The sequence below is a fragment of the Thermobia domestica genome, chromosome 14 (assembly GCF_964235325.1).
Source record: "Thermobia domestica chromosome 14, izTheDome1.hap1.1, whole genome shotgun sequence".
NCBI classification, from domain to species: domain Eukaryota; kingdom Metazoa; phylum Arthropoda; class Insecta; order Zygentoma; family Lepismatidae; genus Thermobia; species Thermobia domestica.
Window position 1 is genome coordinate 4920356 of NC_137467.1, and position 19749 is coordinate 4940104.

At 37.8% G+C, this 19749-nt stretch overlaps 1 protein-coding gene across 1 annotated transcript in view; it reads left to right on the forward strand.

Annotated features, from left to right (window-relative positions):
• LOC145670651 (dynein axonemal heavy chain 1-like) overlaps positions 1-19749 on the forward strand; it is a gene marked incomplete at its 3' end in the record, with an annotated part of 1762390 nt that overhangs the window by 1168864 nt on the left and 573777 nt on the right. Inside the window, 2 exon segments of the mRNA XM_081739441.1 lie at positions 7989-8216; positions 14707-14869. Of these exon segments, the coding sequence (XP_081595567.1) occupies positions 7989-8216; positions 14707-14869 (391 nt within the window).

Genomic DNA, 19749 nt, shown 5'->3' on the forward strand with positions numbered 1-19749 from the left:
TATCCCTTTGGGCGCAGCAATTTGAAAAGAAGATTTTGGTTCACTTTTCCAGCTTAGCCACCTTACAAGAATCCGGTAAACTACTTGACTTGACTCATTACCGCAGTTTGCTGCTTAGCCTTAAGGACGAGTTTGAAACCAGATTTCAGGACATAAAATGTTTGGAGATGAGCTTCAGGGTATTTGCCACCCCATTCTCTACAGACATTGCAGACGCTCCTTCTGATGTTCAGTTGGAACTTATAGACTTAGTGTGCGACAGGGAATTTAAAGAGAAATTCCATCAGGAAAGCAATTTACAAGAGTTCTATAGGAATTTCCCTCGATGTCGATTTCCGCGACTGCATAGAAATGCTGCCAATATTATGTCAATGTTTGGTTCGACGTATGTGTGTGAGCAATTATTTTCAAAAATGCGACTGACGAAATCAAACCAGAGATGTTCGTTGTCCAACCATCACCTGGAATGTTTGTTACGTCTAAGCTGTGTGCAAACAATATCACCTCGTATAGAGACACTTACGAAGAAATTGTGCGGTACATCTGCCTCAGAGTACAAGGCTTGAAGTAAAACACTTGTCAGTTACTAGTGTTTATAGTGTCTTTTCTTTTTTCTGTGTTTCTAACTTTATACACATTCGGCCTCTTTGTGCGTTTTCGTGTTCCGTTGGTTTGAATTTTGATTTGCTATTATCAGACATTTGTCTCTTGTGGCGTTAAGATACTTGAGTACGCTTCGGCAAATGTGATTGCATTTTTCGAACCTTTGGGAATGTGCAACAAGTGTTTTTCTTTTGGGACCTTTGTCTACGATCTCGGGTTTCTGTGGTAAGTTATAAAAGCTATTACAATGTTTATACTTTGTAGCTACGGAAATCTAATAAGTATAGACTATTTGGATGATTTCTAATTGAATAATATATTTTCGAATAAAATCTACTCAAATAATCTGATTTTCGAATTGTTCCTCATCTCTGTTTCTTTGCCTACATTAGCATCCAGTGGCAATTTACGGCAGAACTCAAGCAGGTATTATGCATATTTCGAACACGATATTATTATTATTATTATTATTATTATTATTATTATTATTATTATTATTATTATTATTATTATTATTATTATTATTATTATTATTATTATTATTATTCAATCTCCCGTCGTTCTGCTATCAATCTAGCAACGAAAGGCGTTTACAACTTAGCAAACGTGAAGCGAGTGACAAGTTACAGACCAAGTGCTAATGTAATACAACGTCACGAATTGTGTAAGCAAACTAAAAAGGCCGGAAACAATTCGTTTCCGATTTTTGCAGTCGTTTTTACGTCTGTAAGCTGACATGTTTAATATTAGTTTCTTTCTTTCTTGTTCATTTGTTAGTTACTTCAACGCTAACTGTAACCTCTCTGATGCGTCTTCCTTGATAAAAAAACGTACCAATTTTATTTCCTGCAGTGTTTTCGCGTCACTGCTTTCGAAATGGGGAGGGGGAGAGCACACCTGCACATTTCACGCTTGCGTCTGCTGAATGCTTCAACATCGTGCAAATTTCTGACCAGGCTTGGCCGTAGGTTTTTTGCCATCATGTGTGGTTGGCAACACTTATCGGATGCAGTCGAAGGGGCGAAGCTACCAGCCACCTGTGCTCACCTGTTCTTATCTCCGCTCGTGCTCGCTCACGCTTCGGCTCCGGGAGCCAATTCATGGACAGGCCTGGTCTAGTACTAGATAACCGACGCATAACATGTCGCTTAACTACACAAGATACGATTTTCTTTTCGTGGTAAGATGACCCGTTCATCCACAACTATATATCTTTTCGTGAAGCTAGAACACGCTGTGGACTTAGAAAGCCTTCCGCTTAAAGTCAGTACTAAATGTAAAGAGAGTTTTGACAAAGAAGGCCAAGATTTTCTGGAATGTATGTCATAAAGAATTGAACGGTGGTGCAGGCATACTAACTATTGAAAGTTTGATCTAATAAGGGCGTAAGCGAGTTTGCGCCCTTTTTGCATCAAACGCATTTATGGTTTTGCCATGCTTGTTTAGCCTCCTGGTAACATTTCAATTCAATATCGGAATGAAATGCTGCATATTACATTGTTGTATGTAAGAAAAAAACACTACTTAAATTTTCAACATCGTTTTTCTCCAACTGCATGTTTGAGACTTACGCCCTTATTGCATGAAACTCCTCAATTATCTGTACGCTAAAGCTATCCAGACACAAATGTGTAAATGTAGCAGAAGAATTTCTCGAAAAACCAGATTGAGCTTATACTTTCCGAAGTTTCTTCTTTCTTCCATCAGAAGATTCAGTATATTTCAATCAAAAATATTCTTGTAGGCCTTATGTCTGGACACCTTCATATAGTGTAGCCAAACCCAAACTATCAATTAACTCAGTATTATGTGCTTATTACGTAGAAAATATTAAAACTCGAATTAGGGGCCGTTCAAAAATATTATGCCCCCCGATCCAATTAGATCAAAAGATCCAATATATTTCAGCAAAAATTTTCTTGTGAGCCTTATATCTGGAGAACTGCATACAGTGCAGCCAAACCCAGACTATCCCTTAACTCAGTATGATGTACTTATTCCGTGGAAAATTCAAAAACTCAATTTTTGGGCCATTCAAAACTTTTGTGTCCCCAGATACAAAATACTAATTATTAAGCCAAGATCTTTTGATCTATTTTTAGGTTTCCTAAAATTCTTGTTTATAATGTCACAAGTCCCAGTTTGGCTTGAATGCCCCTGGTAAAAGAACTCAATTTCGTACGTGTAAATAAATAAATTAACTGAAAAACATAGCACGGAATCTTCCTTCCTAATTGGCGATAAATGAGTGGGTGATCATTAAATGCTTATGACTATGGTAAATATTACACTCGATCGATTTCTACTACTTATGCTTTTCCAACTGTCAAATAGGAATTTACAATTGACACTATACACAACCCAAATGACCGCCTGGCCGACCATATAGTTCTGATCCCATTTAAGCTTTAAATCCACATCTCATGTAGTCTCGATGCTGAAAAACACGCTAAAATGCAATCCAATTTTAGGACATTCAAACCTCCCTATGCTCTCTACACTGAAGCGCTGTGTTCTATTTCATAACATTATTCCTAGAAACGTGGGACGTATATATTTAAACTTATTCCTATTATATGTTAAGAGCTTGAATATTCATCTGACGTCTCTGTTTTTGCCATTTATAGAAGTTAATATCTGGTGGAAATCCCGTTTTAATTCTTTGATTGAAATCAACTCACGTTCACTGTCAAACTCGAACGAGCGCAACGTGGCAACTCCCAACGACGTGTGAAGCGGAAAAAAAAAAAAAAAAAGAGCAAAATTCCTGTTCCAGCAAGTGCACGCTTTCAATTTGTTCTCTAAGTTGCTTTTGACATATTACGTAATTTTAAAGTGACAATGGAAAATAGTATTTTATTGCATTTGAAGCGTGGAAATTTTTTAGCTTACATATTTCCATTCGCTAGCGTTGGTTGGAGTAGACCCGTTTAGCATAATTACTGAAACTCTCGTTTTTGGTGCGAGCGGTCCCAGGTTCGATTCCCGGTGGAGACACTCAGTTGGAAAGATGTAACAACATTTTCAGATCAGTCATCCTGAGTGAGGATTCTCCATAGATTTCCTCATTCCCACCAGGCAAATGGCGGGATGGTATCCAACACAATGATCCCTGGCTTAGTGTTGCGAATCCCCTGACTTAGTGTTGCTGGAAAAAAAACGGAAATTTTGGTTAAAAAGCCGTTTTTACTGTTTTTCTGAAATTTGAAAAAACAACGGAAACTTTGAAGAAAATTAAAATTTTCGAATATTTTACTAAATTATTCTTTTGAAAGGAACACTATTTTATATTTACTAGTTGAAATTTAAGATCATTGAGTACTTACAGATGGTGATCAGAAAAATGAAAACACCTGTAGTTGGCAACACGTCAGATGTATGGGTTGGCAGTGGTGTCGTGGCGCCCGCAGCGCCGGACCGCTGGTGGTGGTGTGGTCTCCATACTATGTCAGGCGCAGTGGAACAGCAGTGTCCAGTGGCTGCAGCAGACGGAGGTAGTGTAAAATGGGAGACCTCTCAGATTTTCAAAGAGGGCAAATTGTTGGTGCGCGGTTATGTGGAGTGAGTGTGACGGCAGTGGCTACTGTGTTATGTGTGTCGCGTGGGACAGTATCGAAGGTGATGACGGCCTACAAAACACACGGGAAAACCACATCAGGGAAGCGGAACAGTGGACGGAAGAAAATCATGAGTGACAGGTCACGCCGGGTATTAAAGCGCATTGTCACGCAGAACCGTCGTGCCACTGCGGAGCAAGTGACAGAGGAACTCAATCAGCACCTCCCCCACCCTGTTTCGATAATTACAGTCCGCCGCGAATTACATGACATGAACTTACGGGATCGTGTTGCACGGGCCAACCGCTCATCAGGGACCATAACGCTTTCGCACGCCGCAAGTGGTGCCGCGACCATGCAACTTGGACCGTTGAGGACTGGAAACGTGTGATATGGTCGGATGAGTCATTCTTCACCCTATTTCCAACCACGGGTCGCGTTTATGTGTGGAGAACGCCCAAAGAAGCTTATGATCTGCAGTGTCTCCGCCCAACTGTGAAACATGGCGGCGGCTCGGTGATGCTGTGGGCCGCCATATCATGGTTTTCATTGGGTCCTGTGGTCACACTTAGCGGACGAATCACTGCCAACGATTATGTCGCAATTTTAGGAGACCACTTGCATTATATGGTCCGGATGTTGTTCCCGGACAATGACGCCATCTTCCAGGATGATAATGCATCCATTCACACAGCTGGCGTTGTTGCAGCGTGGTTCGAGGAACATCGGGATGAAGTTCAACACCTTCCCTGGCCCGACCAATCCCCAGATCTCGACATAATTGAACATCTGTCGTCCGTCTTGGAAACACGACTCCGGAGACGATTTCCACCTCCATCCTCTCTCACAGAACTGGCCAATGCCCTGCACGAGCAATGCCTCCATCCCACGTCGCATCAAGGCTGTTCTGAAGGTGAAAGGTGGCCCGACACCATATTAATCTGGTAAGTTGCAATTTCGTTCAGGTGTTTCCATTTTTTCTGATCACCATCTGTATCTTTCTTGTATCAGAATAGGGAAATTTATATACAACTAGCTTATTTAACTAGGAGAATTACAATACATATGATACAATAACGAAATGAAAAAGCATTTGTTTCAGTTGATGTTGGAGTTGCTTCAGCAATATTCGTTACATTTTTCACAAAATATTTCGTTATTATTACAAATAATTTGTTGCACTAAACAAACAGGTATTTGTTCTCGCACAGGATTTTGTACAGTCATGTCCAAAATTATTGTCGCATATCTATAAATATGTTGTTGTAGGAATACAATTTGATAACGATTTCGCCCGGTATTTCTTATAGTGTTAGTATGTGTATAATCGGTAAAGACATGTATGTGGACAATTTCATGTCAAAAAAGCAGTAAATAAGAATAATATAACGAAAGAGAGCTTTCTTGCCCATTTAGCAACATTTCGTTTTACCCATTCTAATTTTCTTATTTATAATTATTTTCCTATGAAATTTACCACAAATATGCATTTTCCGATTATACACGTAGCAACCATATTAAAAGTACCCTGCAAGATTATTATCAAATTATATTCCCACAAGACAGTTAAAAATATGCGACAATCATTTTGGACATGACCGTACATAAAGTTTATATAAAAGTCTATATTATAATAAATAATAGTATAATTATATGTCTTAATGCATGAGGATTAGTTAAATTTACCTACTGCTTTCTCTTTTAAGAAGTAATTAAGTTAAAATTAACAAAACTTCGCCAGATTAAAGAGCATGTTAAGAACTCAGTTTTATTCAAGTGCCCCATTTGTTGCAACAGAAAAGCTTCATGATGGTCAACGTGTATGTAACTGTACAAGTTGTGTAATTAATGTACATCCACGAATAAACGAGTAAAAAAACACACAAAGGAAATAAGTGCAGATTATTAATTTTCAAGAGTAATTATAAGAGTTTTATTTTGGAGTTTTTTTTTTTTTAATATATGCAATATTGAAAATTGTGAATTTTTCACGCGTTCGAAAAAAAAAACGGTTCAATTATTAATAAAATAATCTAATTACAATGACTTTCCTTCTTTTTCCCAATTTTCAGAGGAAAACCCTGAAAAGCTGTTTTCTATAAACAGGGTCAAAATTTTCCAAAATTTTACAACACTGCCCGGGCCGCATCCCAATTGCTTTCTTCTTTCACGGTTCTCCTGATAGTGTTATCACCCAGTGACGTCATCCCTGATACATGACGGGCTACTATGACCATAAATGCCGAAAGTCTAAAAAATATAATTTCCTAGCCTAATCTATCTATCGTTGGTTTCTAGACATGGAAACTCCGTGATAGATTGTTCATAACTAATATAGATTTAGGAAATATAAAACTGGTTTTTAGACAATTTGAATATAACACTTTCGATTTTAAACCCGAGCAGGATTTGGGACATCTGTTTACAGGGACGTATGCAAGAATTTGTGGGGGCGCGGTGACTCAGTGGTAGAGCGTTCACCTCTGGTGCTTGGGGTCCCGGGTTCGATCCCAGCCTCCGCCAAGTGAACTTTGTGGTGGACAAACACCGTGCTCGTGGGTTTTCTCGGGGTTCTCCCGTTTCCTCCCACTTTCTTCATTCCACCATTTCACTCATCTCTCATAATCACCGTCTCCTTTAGCCTAACCGGCATAACCGTGGGACGTAAAACTCAAAGATTTCATTTTGCAAGAATTTGTTTCGGAAAGGATCCAAAGCTCTTAGGGGGGATCCAAACACAGCATGACGATAAACTATATTAAAATTTGTAAAAATTACCCCTAAAATTAGACTAAATTTACAAAAAAAATTGATTTCGGGATGTCGAAAGTTGAAGGACACACTCCGTACGTACGTTTCTGTGTTTTTAATACAACTGTACGAAGCTCGAATCTAGTTCCGATTGGTACGTATGTGTCTCCTAGAAACTTTCCGTGGGTGATGGTTGTGTGGAAAAATTATTTGGACTGTCACCTAAAATAAAACATTATTTTCTCTTGGCACCTAGCCATGAAATTCTGAAGATCTTGTATGCATGTTGAAAGCTGTTGTCAGTTTTCTTGGTTTGCGGTACATGATAGCTAACGATCATAGATGAATATTTTGTGTTAAGATCGTTTTACAGTTTTTCCTGTAACAATATATAAAGGAATATTGATGGAGAAACTGTAGAACAAATATCAAACATTTTAGTAGTTAGATCCAATGATAACATTAATAGACATGTTTTGTACCTTTTCCACGTTATGTTTCGGTAGTAAAAATCTTTTCCATATAAGAAAAAACAGCATTTGTTTCGAATCATATTGCAGCAATTCCACTCGACAATACCGCTCGACTCTCACATTTATCTTAAAGCAGAACGTTCAAAGATTTATTTGCCCTGCAAGGGCGTCCATGTTGTGGTTTCCAAGGGGGGGAGGGGGCAATTATAAGCGACATTTCAAATCTAGTCTCAAATTTTGCGGTAACTATTCTAAAATATCTATTGGGTTTTCGATCTTCCGGAGCACAATTTTCTCTAAGGGGGGGGGGAGAGGGCGATCGCCCCACCTTGCCCCATCTGATGGGTGCTCTTGTTGCCCTGTATTTCGAATGCATGTTTCTTTTTTCTTACCTACCTAACACACATCTTATAAAAATTACTAAATTGTCAGGAAGCTGTTAGAAGTAAAATTGTTAAAATTAAACAAACATACTTTGAGTAAAGCAATGTACTATTTTCTACTGTAACAAATAATACATTAAATTCTCTTCAAATCATTTTGTTTCTGTAAATCTGCCATTTAAGCGATCATTTTCATAGGTCTTTTTAAATATTATTTTCAGACCGAGAAAAAATTACTACAACTATGGTATCACGAGTGTTGTCGAGTTTTCCAGGATCGTTTAGTGAATAACGAAGACAGAGAGTGGTTCGATAAACTCCTGAAAAGCAGAATTGAAGGAGATTTTGGTCTGGACCCTGAAGACGTGATTGGATCCGAAGGAATTCTCTTTGGAGACTTCTTGACTGGAGATGCTCGTTCCTATCAAATTATCACAGATATGGAGCAGGTAATTTATTTTATCAATTATCGTTTCTGTTGCATCTATGAAATCATTATACACTCGTACGTATTAGAGTTTGAAACATATGCCGAGAAAAAAAGGACTATTTCACACTGTTGCCAGAGTGTTGCGGAATAAAAAATGTCCTATTTGGCATTGGTAGGTCATGTAACAGATCATCAATCCAGATTTTTTTTGTTTTGAGTTAAATGATTATTATCTGAGGCTAAGAAAGACTACAAAATAATAGTAAAAATAGAAATCTATTGAATTAGCATGCAATCAGGGGTAAAAGTATGGGGGACGCCATCCCCACCTCCAAAAAATATGTACTGCTTCCCCCCAGTTCCTAAAAAAATTACAATGGGTAAAGATAGGCAGGGGGAGGGTGTGACATTATGCCGTTATTTTCAGATCCACTTTTACCCCTGCATGCAATCCTGTATTCTAGTTGAAACTACGTAATAAATAGACCAATATCATTTGAGACAAGTAGTCTTGTTGTTTTGTACGTATTTGTGAAGTTCCATCTTGACAGTTGATTCCACAAAGATTCGGATGTCATATTTTTATTCTGATAGCTTTCCAAATGTCTAATGAAATATAAACACATGTATGTCTCATGTAAACACAAAAATATGGATTTTATTGATCATATAAACGTGTATTTCAACCATGTTCTAGTGCTATTCCATATATGTGGTCCGAAGAGATATAAAATCATATTTTTGGTTATATTTTAGATGAATTTAATTTATTACTCAAATATATACTTACCAGTATTAGCAACGAGAGTATTTAGAACGTTTTTAGAAACAGTTGGCCATGTGTAATAGGACTTTTTAATAGACTCAGAGTGATAGGGTCACAGTGATTGACCCGGTGCTTTAGCATCAGCCATTTCGAAGACATAAATTGACAACTTAGGTTCTGGTTGTCTCTGTCTGCCTTGCCTTTTTTCTCGCCTGCAAAATTACCGGACGACCAGTTTCTTTCTTGCATATTGATGGTATCCCATCCATATTCAGGGGAGCCCTTAAGTATACGGGAAATAAAAGTAATACTGAGAATATATTGGGTAATCCACATTGACCACGATTGGAGTTATGTCCCAAGGTGAATTTCTTTCCAGGTCACTTTCTGAAGTCATTACTGTTCCTTATGATAAGATCTGTCTTTCTTGGTTTTACACTGAGCGTATGAATATGTTTTCAAGTATGGGTGATGTTTCTCATTCGATGAAGAGATTTTTGTTAGGGATGGACACAAAGTTTCTGTTCTGGCGGAACCGGTTCCACGAGGAACCGGTTCTTGGAGATCTGCTTTTCAGAACCGGTTCCAGACAGATCCGAAAACCCGTTTCTAGAACCAAATCTTAGAAACCGGTCCCAGACCTGGATCCAGAAACCTGTTTCCAGAACCGGATCTTAGGAACTGGTTCCAAAGCTGGATCCGAAAACCCAGTACTAGCACCGGATCCATTCCGAGCCGGAAACCGGTTCCTCCAGGAACCGGTTCTGGCCAGCTCTAATTTTTATTATAGAATCTGGCATTACTGACTATAGCTTCAAGATGCCTAAAGTCAAGTGGTTTAATAGTGTGAAGTTGTGTACCTTTTTAGCAGCACCGTTATTTCAGCGGGAAGAGAGAGGAAGAATACATTCCGATATTATACTATATATACAGGGTGTACCAAAAGTAATGGTGAAAATTAGGACCACAGATTCCTGACACGAAAACAAGAAAAAAATGTTTATATGACATACAGTATAGTCCGGAAATGGACAGTGGCGGAGCTAGACAGCTTCGAATGTGGGGGGAAAGGAACTTAACACCTGCCAGAGGATTAATGATAGGAGCTAGGAAGGGGGTTCAGAAAAACATAAATATCATATCGGCTTGGCATGTTAAACGCATGATACATAACTGCGCCAGAGATTCTCCATACGTCATTTAGGGATTTACCGAAAGGGTATAGAAACAGTTCAGTAAAGATGGAAACCATACAGAAAAAAAGTTGTTATCCAAAGCACGATTGCATGCACATGTACAATGGGAGTCAAAGCAAAGATCACTTAGTATGGTTGCATAATCTCAGGGGCAATGGAAAGTGGTACGCCAGATAGAAACTTGCAGAGAGGGTGGGAATAAAAAAGTGTAACTCGTTGTGCCATGTAAATAAATAAAATGCAGAATCCACAACGACGTACTGTATTTGTAACGCAGTATCTTACACCGAGTAGCACTACAAAACTATTTGATTATACGTGCTTACAATAAACGTACCTACAGAAGATCTTCAAAGTGCTGACCTCCCACATGTATGCAACGTGCTAAACGTGAGTTTTCAATGCATTCCATCACTCCCAGTGTGTTGCTTAACTCTTCACACGAATCATCAATGCGGTTTTGTAAATTGACTAGTTCCTTTCCCCCTACATTCGAAGCTGTCTAGCTCCGCCCCTGTCCGCTTCCAGACTATATGTCATATAAACTGTTTTTTCTTGTTTTGGTGCCAGGAATCTATGGTTTCATTTTTCGCCATTACTTTTGGGACACCCTGTATAATATACATATCAAACTCAGAGGATAATTTGACCTAACTCCTGCAACTCCAAAGGCGCCTCTCTTTTTAGGATATCTTTCAGGTAATACTTGGAAATTTCTAGGACACAAATGCATATACATTTTTTTTAAGCCATAGAAATCCGAGTTTTAGCTATTACGCACCAAACAGCACACAAGATGCCAGTATTTCAGCAAGACTTTGGAACATTGATTGAGCAGTACCCCGAATTTAATGTGTTTTATACGTTGGTTCAAAAAGTGTGATTTCTGTTTCTGTGTCTGCGTCACAGACAAGGATACCTCGGAAGTTAATCTGCATCACTTGTGTTTAATGTTTACCGCTGAACTAACATCAGTTAAGATTGCCCTCGACGATGCTCTTCAACTTCCGTTATGTCGTGTGCTTACCTGCAGTGACTCACAAAGCGTTATTATAAACCTACAGAATTACTTTAATAAATACTCCCTAGTGCAAGATATTCTTGTGAGATTGCACCAGCTACAATAACAGTGTTGTGTCGTCGCTGTCTGCTGGGTGCTGGGGAATGTCGGAACCTTGAAAAGCAAGTGTACTGACACGGCAGCCAAGAACATTGCATTTGCAGTTGTTGTGCTGAAGCACTCTCTTGTGTGCTGTGATCCTAGTAGTTATTACCTCCTCTTATTGGCAAGCAGAATAGAACCAGACCACCGTGAGCAATTGACAGACGGCATGACGTAAGAAAGAAAGTGATAGTAGCTAGAAACACACATCTCATGCAATCCTATTTAGTACGTAACGCTAACCGTCCGTATTGCAAAGACTGTATCCTTCCACTAACTAGGGATGATTGCATACCGGGACCAAGTACCTGGATAAACCCAATATATCGCCCGAATCAGAGGAGTAAATAAGGGCCCGCAGACCCCGCATCGCGGGGGTGCGAACCATCATGGGGCCCCCAAATCGTGATGTAGGACTAGAGAAGGGGCCCATTCTATGTTGTCTGCGGGGTGGCCCCCAAGCCCTTAGTTACGCCATTGGTCCGAATGCTTACGTGTTATGGGTCGTAACATTCATGTTTACTTCTGTCGAATATGTCATACATAGGGTCACAAACACCAACAAACTGGCCCCTTGTAGGGTGAAGTTGTGGGTTTGCCCGTGATTTGAAAACGGTTTCGTATTTCTCATGGCAAGAGCTTTCAGACGATGTATAGGTTTTATCCAGGTACTTGATCCCGGTATGGAATCATCCCTAGTAAGTATTCGGGACACTCTTGTACAATACACAGAATATTCAGACTTCAGAGAATGTTTAGTGATATCTGAGAATCTTACACAGGCTCTGGAAGATAATATAATCCTCTGGGTTCCACTTGGCATGGATTATTAAAATCGAGACCCTTTTCCGACTTCAGAAAACATTTAGAGTTTTTAAGTAATCCTTGTCGGATTTTTTATGATAACGTTGTTTTCATTGACGTCACACTCGCATATGTTCATGAACTTTAAATTGTTGACATTCTGTGAGGCTTTTCTTTCGAACGTTTACTCGTTTAATTTTAGTATTTATTGTCATTCTTAGATAATGGTCTTTTTTATTTGTTTGTTGGGCATTTTGGTGGCTTGCTTTAATTTTTATATGTGATAATTATAAGTTGTTTATTGTATATTTGAGTAAAGTTTTCTATCGTTTTATTATGTTTTAGTCATGTTTTTCATTATTTATATCGTTTTCCATTGATTTTGTTTCTTCAATAAATTAAGAATAGTATACTGTATATCGTACGAATTCAAACAAACATTTCCGCTTTGGAGCAAAGTTTGTATGGTGGAGAACCTAGAGAAGCTTATTATTCAAATAGCATACTATGATGAGCTGGTTTTTGGCACTGGAATTATGCGACATCTAATTTCGGTTTCCCATTAAAAAAAAAAAAAAAGAAAGAAAGAAAAGAAAAAGAAACATTAACTCGAGAAAGCCCACGCTAATTTTACCCTTAAAAGGCCCAGGGGGGAGGGCTCTGATGCTCCCTGTTGCATATACAAGCTACCTGAACTCACCGCTACCATTTGTATTTTCCGTCATTAATAGGGAAGGCTAGTCACTACTTTGCTATGAAATCATTTGTCAATGATAATAAACAATGAACAGTATCAAATAATTAGAAAAGTGGATACTTCAATAGGAGCCTCAGAGGCAGCCATTGGGCCTTTACGTTTGTATAAAATATAACACTATTTTTGTCAGGTAAAGTAAAAACAAATGCTTAGAAAACGCAATCAGAGGGTGTATTTCAAAGAGATAGAAGAATTCTAGAGCGCAGGACACGGAACGAAATATCTATTAAGAATAATGGCATTAAAAATTGACCAGGGTGCCTCCGAGGCACCCCTGGGACCTTTACTTCAATATAAAAAATAACCCTATTTTTTCTGAAGTAAAGTAAGAAAACGTATGAACAACTCAATCAGGGTTCATATTCCAAAGAGATAGCGGAAGACACGCGATGAAACATCTATTAAGAATAATTGCATTAAAAGTAGACCTCTGAGGCACCCCCTGGGCTTTCTCAGGTGAAGCAAACTCACCCGATCTGAATTAAGTTTTAGACTTCCAAACTATGAAATCCAAAAATATACCATAATCAAATGATTCTAACTGGTTTGAGTATCGTACACTCTCATCTAACATTCTTATTTAGTACGTTGCGCTAACCTTTCATATTGTTATCATCATGTCGTCCCACTGAATATTCGACACATTCTTGTAGAATGCACAAAATACTCTGACCTCAGAGAACATTTACGAATGCCTGAAAATCTTAGGTTTCAAGGGATAATGTGATCTCTAATAACCACGTTTTCAGTTTCATTCGGGAAATTGAAATAACTGTGAGGTTTTCTTATTAGTTATTTCATGTTATGTCATTAATATCACTATATTTTAATTATTTTCTTATATATTTTATATTTTGTACTTTTAGTATTTTTATGACATCCATTTTCAATCTTTAAAGCTTTTTTTTCTGTTTCAATGTTTTATTTTATAGTTATTGTTTTGAAATATATTTAAAAAGAAGTTTCATTATGAATATTTAATGTACACAAATGTGTCGCCCATTAGTCTTATTCTAACGGTGTAGCCCTGCTTCTGAAGTCTCCATTAAATTATATTTATTTCGATCTGGACTAAATTTGTTATGGCGATAGACTTTGATCTGCTAGGGGCTGGGCGGCTCAGTGGTAGAGCATTCATCTATGGTGCATGAGGTTCTTGGTTCGATCACAGCTTGCGCCAAGTGAACTTGTGGTAGACAAACACCGTGTGCGTGGATTTTTTCGGGGTTCTCCCACTTTCTTCATTTCACCATTTCATTCATTTCTCATCATCACCTCTTCTTCAGATTCGCCGGCATAAACGTGGGATGTAAAACTTAAAGACTTCATTCTCTTGATCTGCTATACAAGCGTCTGGAATAGTGTGTTGTACAGGTTTTTGGTTCCTTTATGTGCTATATCGACAGAACTCATTCTGTCTGAATCAACCATTGGATTGTGATAAAAATGACCTTGGGAAATATTGCTTTGTGCATGTTTTTGATTATCAAGTTATAGACCATTAAAGATGAGGTTTTGACGTAGTACAGTTTTTGCAAAATAATTTTGGCAAACATCTGCTTAAAAATCGACTAGATATAAACTTTTCCCTGGAATTAGGGAACTAATTTTGTAAGTTCTTTTAGGAACAATATGTGTTGACCATTGTTCCTTCTGTGACAGGGCGAACAACCTCGCTGTTGGCGCCCCCATTAAGCTCCCAATCAATCAATCAATCAGGTATTTGATTGAATTAGAAATTGACTACACAGAAACGTTTATTTGTTCAATATCTGGGCAATATTTCTGGATTCAAACACTCAATTCTATTTTCGTTTATTTCAGCTTCACCACGTAGCAGAAGAATTTATGGATGACTACAATCATTCAACGACTTCGCCTATGAAGCTAGTTCTGTTCTACGATGCTTTAAGCCATGTGTGTCGTATCGCACGAATCCTTCGACAGCCATTGGGGCACGCTTTACTTCTAGGAATGGGAGGCTCAGGTATGGATGAAGCAAATGATACAGTTAGAGTGGATATATCGATAATCTGCAACTAACGCTAATGAGCACGGATTTAGATTTATCCATATATGAAGTGATGGGAATAGTCTAAGGAATGAGCTCGATAAATATGTGTTCAATCCCATAGACTTTGCCATGTCAAGATTTTCTTTTAAAGCTGAATTGCACGCTATGAATATTGCTAGGAATAAGCCTATTAATGTTTCTTATCTGTAATGTTTCTGTTACTTAAACTTAGCTCATTACTTACATTATCAATGAATTTCTCCATATTTAATACTTATAACAGCTTCTGACTACATGTACTTCATGTAGTATTCCCAGTATTCCCGGAATAATATCTAACACTGAAAGCTATTGCCACAATTACAACCACCTTTGGCACAATTCTTTAAACTAAGGCTGAACTTCTATTATACCCATGAATGTATTCGTGTTAGGGGAGAGGTGGATAAAATTATTCCTGCAAGCAAAATGATCCCCTCACTTTATAGCAGAAACTGGTGGCGCCGCCTGTCGTATCACGTAGTTGCTACGTCTCACAAAAGAAGCTATCCTTTTTCATCAGTTCTCTTTGGATGAGAAACGTTTTGTTTGTTTTCCAGACGAAAAAATAACTTTTTCATAATAGTCTTTATAAAGTAAATGCTACTTTTTGCTGTATTCGTAGTAACGCATAAATTAGAGTCTAATGGGGCGTTTACACTTAGTCGATTTGCGTTCGATTCAGTTGAATTGACGTCACTTTCAACTTAATCGACCGTGTAAACAGGACTTCAACTTAATCGCTTGTTGATCGAAAGCGACTAATCGACTAGCAAATGAATTGAAAGACGTTCCATTTTCTGTGGTCGATTTTATTTTTTTCTGCTATAACACCGCAAATTGTACCAATTACTTTTTGCTTGGACATCTTTAAAATTGCCAGTCGATTTCGAATCGACCAGAGGAGAGCGAGTCGACAAGCAGCATTCAATTTCGGTTAAAACAATTGAACACATCCATCGATCTCATTCGGTCTAGTTGCTTCGATTTAGTCGCAAATGCATCGAGTCGATTTAGCCGTGCGACTAAATCGACCAAGTGTAAATGCCCCGTAAATGAGACACTATTTGTTGAAAAGTCAATGCTTAACTCTATACATTCAAGCAATGCAGATGGAAGTCTTCTCCATGTTTTGTCACACAAGAGCGTATTTAATGGAAGCCATATAAAAAGGCAAAAAGATCCCGGGATCATTTTACCCTAGGATTATTCCATTTACTTAGCCTCCTGACGCCCAGACGGAATTGCAACATGAAGCACGAGGAATCTTAACTACTGTCCAATTGCATAACATAAGGCGCTTCTGCTTTTGTTTGTCTGACGGAAGCAAAATTTGTACTGTAGAAATTACCCCACAAAAGGTTTCAACTCGGCAAAGCTCGAGATATCCGCAGGAACGAACGGGCAAATGTAATTTTTTGTATAGCCGGCTCTACGCGGAGTGTCAGGAGGTTAGGGACCATTTCACCGTTTTTGATTATGCATCATATTTGACTCAAGGTGACATATAAAGATGATAATGAAATCCTGGGAAATAGGCCTACGTTAAGTCATGTCCAGCATAACCCATCGAACCATTCTAGGCCTATTACTCAGCCGTCTCATGTGAATATCACTCCTAACCCTCCGACCAGCTCACTTCCATTCACCTTGAATTCCTATTTTGCAGTCAGTCCTTCAGACATTACACCTTACCCGTAAAAGACAATTAACACACCCAACAGGAAAAGGAAGTTGTCCGACTCAACTGTTCTATTTACGAGCCATCCTTACAAGAGTGCTTTGACGATTGATAAACAACAGTAACGTAAAAAGACCCATATTTAAAAGTGAAGGCACATGCAAAAAAGTGAAGCCGCTGTTTCAAAATTATAGAAACATAAAAAGAAGGCAATGGTCTCTGAAACGAAGAAGTTGCAAGGCTCAAGAAAAGAAATATCAAGAATCATCTGCTTCTGATGACGAATCCATGACAGACACCGAGTCAAGAGTCATATTCAAAATTTGCTGGAGGTGAGGGTTGGGTAATGTGTCAGCAGTGCCAAGAATGGGCCCACGATCAGTGTGCTGATGTTGATGAAGATTTCATTGTGTGTGACATGTGTTCTGCCACTTAGGCTACAAGAAAGCTAATTCCAAGAAAAACACTAAGAAGAACTAAGTGTTCAAAAAAGTTTTCTATATTGAACAATATATTAGCCTACTTTAACAATCTATTTATACTATTATTACTAACATACTTTAACACAGTGTTACTGCACCCTGTACTCGTTTTCTAAGAAGATATAATAACTTTTGTAAGTTCACAGGATTTTTCTTTTATTTTTAATTCATAGATCATTTTACTGACCCCGTTTGGTCCAAAATGATCCTTCGCAATAGGTTCAAATTTGCTTCAAAATAATATCGAAGATATTTATTAACAATGTTCAGAATAGCACGTTAGAAACCTGAGATAACACCTTATCCTAGCGAGACAATTACTACAATATAGATCATTAGAGCTAAGGTCTGGAGGCTAATTTATCTTAAGGAGATTATTTAATCCACCTTTCCCCTACAAACATTCACACAGTTACGACCTTCAATTACATTATTTTACTAGTTAACACTTCTTTCGATAAACACTTGTATCTTCTCGGAAATATCAGGATGTGTCATGAGTTTTGTGCCAAAGTGCAAAAGACACTTTACTCTGCAAAATACAATAATTAGAAGTGATAAAAACTTAAGCAACATTGCAACATTCTTGGAAATGTGTCACTCATATGTACGCTCCAAGTTGGAATATGCTGTTGTACATTTGGAACCCTTCACAACAAAAGTATTGGCAACAAATTTAAAAAAAGTGCAATCAAAATTTATTAGGTATTTAATATACAAAGTAACAGGAAAGTATTCCTCACTTGAAAATTATAGCATACCAGTAGACAATTTTAATATTTTCTCATCAGAACAAAGGCGTAATATTGTCGATATGGTATTCCTGCAGAAAATAGTTCAAAATAAACTCGATTGCTCAAACTTTATATCAACATTAAATTTCCATGTTTGTTCAGTTACAACAAGAGCTAATAATACATGTATATTCTGCTGCAAAAAGGCTAGGACCAACATAACGCTGAAGTCACCAATCTACAGGATATGTTCTGTCTATAACAAATTATGTCGAAAACATAGTAAATTGATACATGTACACTGTTCTACAAAGTACTAAAAATTGTTGCAAAAATATATTGTAACATTTTAACACTCTAATTAGGCATCTGCTTGTTGTGTTGATAAATAAAACTGGACATATATATAAAATGGACGGATTACTGATGCTAAAATGAATAAAATGAAATTCTCATTAATGTTTAAATTGAATAGGATTAACTTCAAAGTTCAACTGTGCTTCACAGTTCATGGCTAGGTGCTTACGCTTTCAGTCGCAATAAACCGAGTGATGGACATCGGGCAGAGAGATTAGTTGGGTGGGAGTAGGTAGGAAAAATCCATCATTGATTTTGGATAATGGTCACCTTTGCATACATTAATGCGTTGGTTATCTGTGATTAGCGAAAAATTCCGATAATTATGTCAAATTGTACCAGTACACAATCTTAACCACTAGCAATAAAATTATTTAGCATACATTAATGAAATGGATAAATATTAATGGCTTATTGAGTTCCATATGTAGATTGTAGTGTGTGTGTGTGTGTGTACTTCCATAGCATGAAAAGCAAAGAAGGAGATTCTAAATCAGAAAGTGCTCAGTGGAACAAGTTTCGTAAGACAAATTCTGTAATGATATTACAACAGTAATTTCATAAGTCTATAAATGAAGTACGAGTGAGCTTTTATATACTAAGAAAAGTAGAGAGAAACACAATGAGTAAAGGAGAGGGTTGATATAGAACAATGATGGTCAAACCGTCGACTGCGAGCTACTAGTAGGCCGTGGGAGATTTTTGGTAGATAGCGTTAACACTTCGGTTGGCTAACCTTGATTCCTGCACTGACCTGACGCTAATGATAGGGGGCGCTGACGACAACTGCTTGTTTCTCCCGCGCACTTGCCATTGTCAGCCTCATGTCATACAGGGTTCTTACTGGTCAGGAAAGTCAGGGAAGTTAGGGAAAATGATGCAGGTCACGGAAACTCAGGGAAAAAGACTAGAAACCAGGGAAAGTCAGGGAAATTTTGTAAAATATATTTTTTCTAACATTACTTGTACATCAATTTCAGCTTACCAACCATTAATGATCACAGTATGAAACGTTTCTCAGATTATTATGGATGGTAAGTGGAATGTACGTATAAGCACTTAATTATTATTTGTTTCTATAGACTAAATGTTCTCATATATAAATATTCAGCGTTATTTATTTCTAATTTATATGTCAACCGCATCCGACATCTGTCATGAAAATCAGGGAATTTCCTGTCAAAGGTCAGGGAGAAGTCAGGGAAATAGATTTCTCCAAATCAGTAGAAACCCTGAAATTGTTGATTGTATACGCGTGGGGTTGTGCACGGATAGTTTGATTCGATATTTACTAAAAATGTAATTTTATAGGCAATAAACAAATGCAAGATGTTTTAAAAATAAAGTGGGTAGTTCTTTTGGTTGGTTACAGTACGATTTAGAAAAGGTACGGTAGCTAAGAAGCTTTATAACTTTGGCGACCACTGGTACAGAAGAATGAAATAAGCAAGTGTTGGGAATGAACATTATGGTAGTGAATCCACGAGTACTAATGATTACAAAACCTTGGACTGCGCTATTGTTGTTCGTATTTGCCTGTCATTGTTATATTTTATCAAG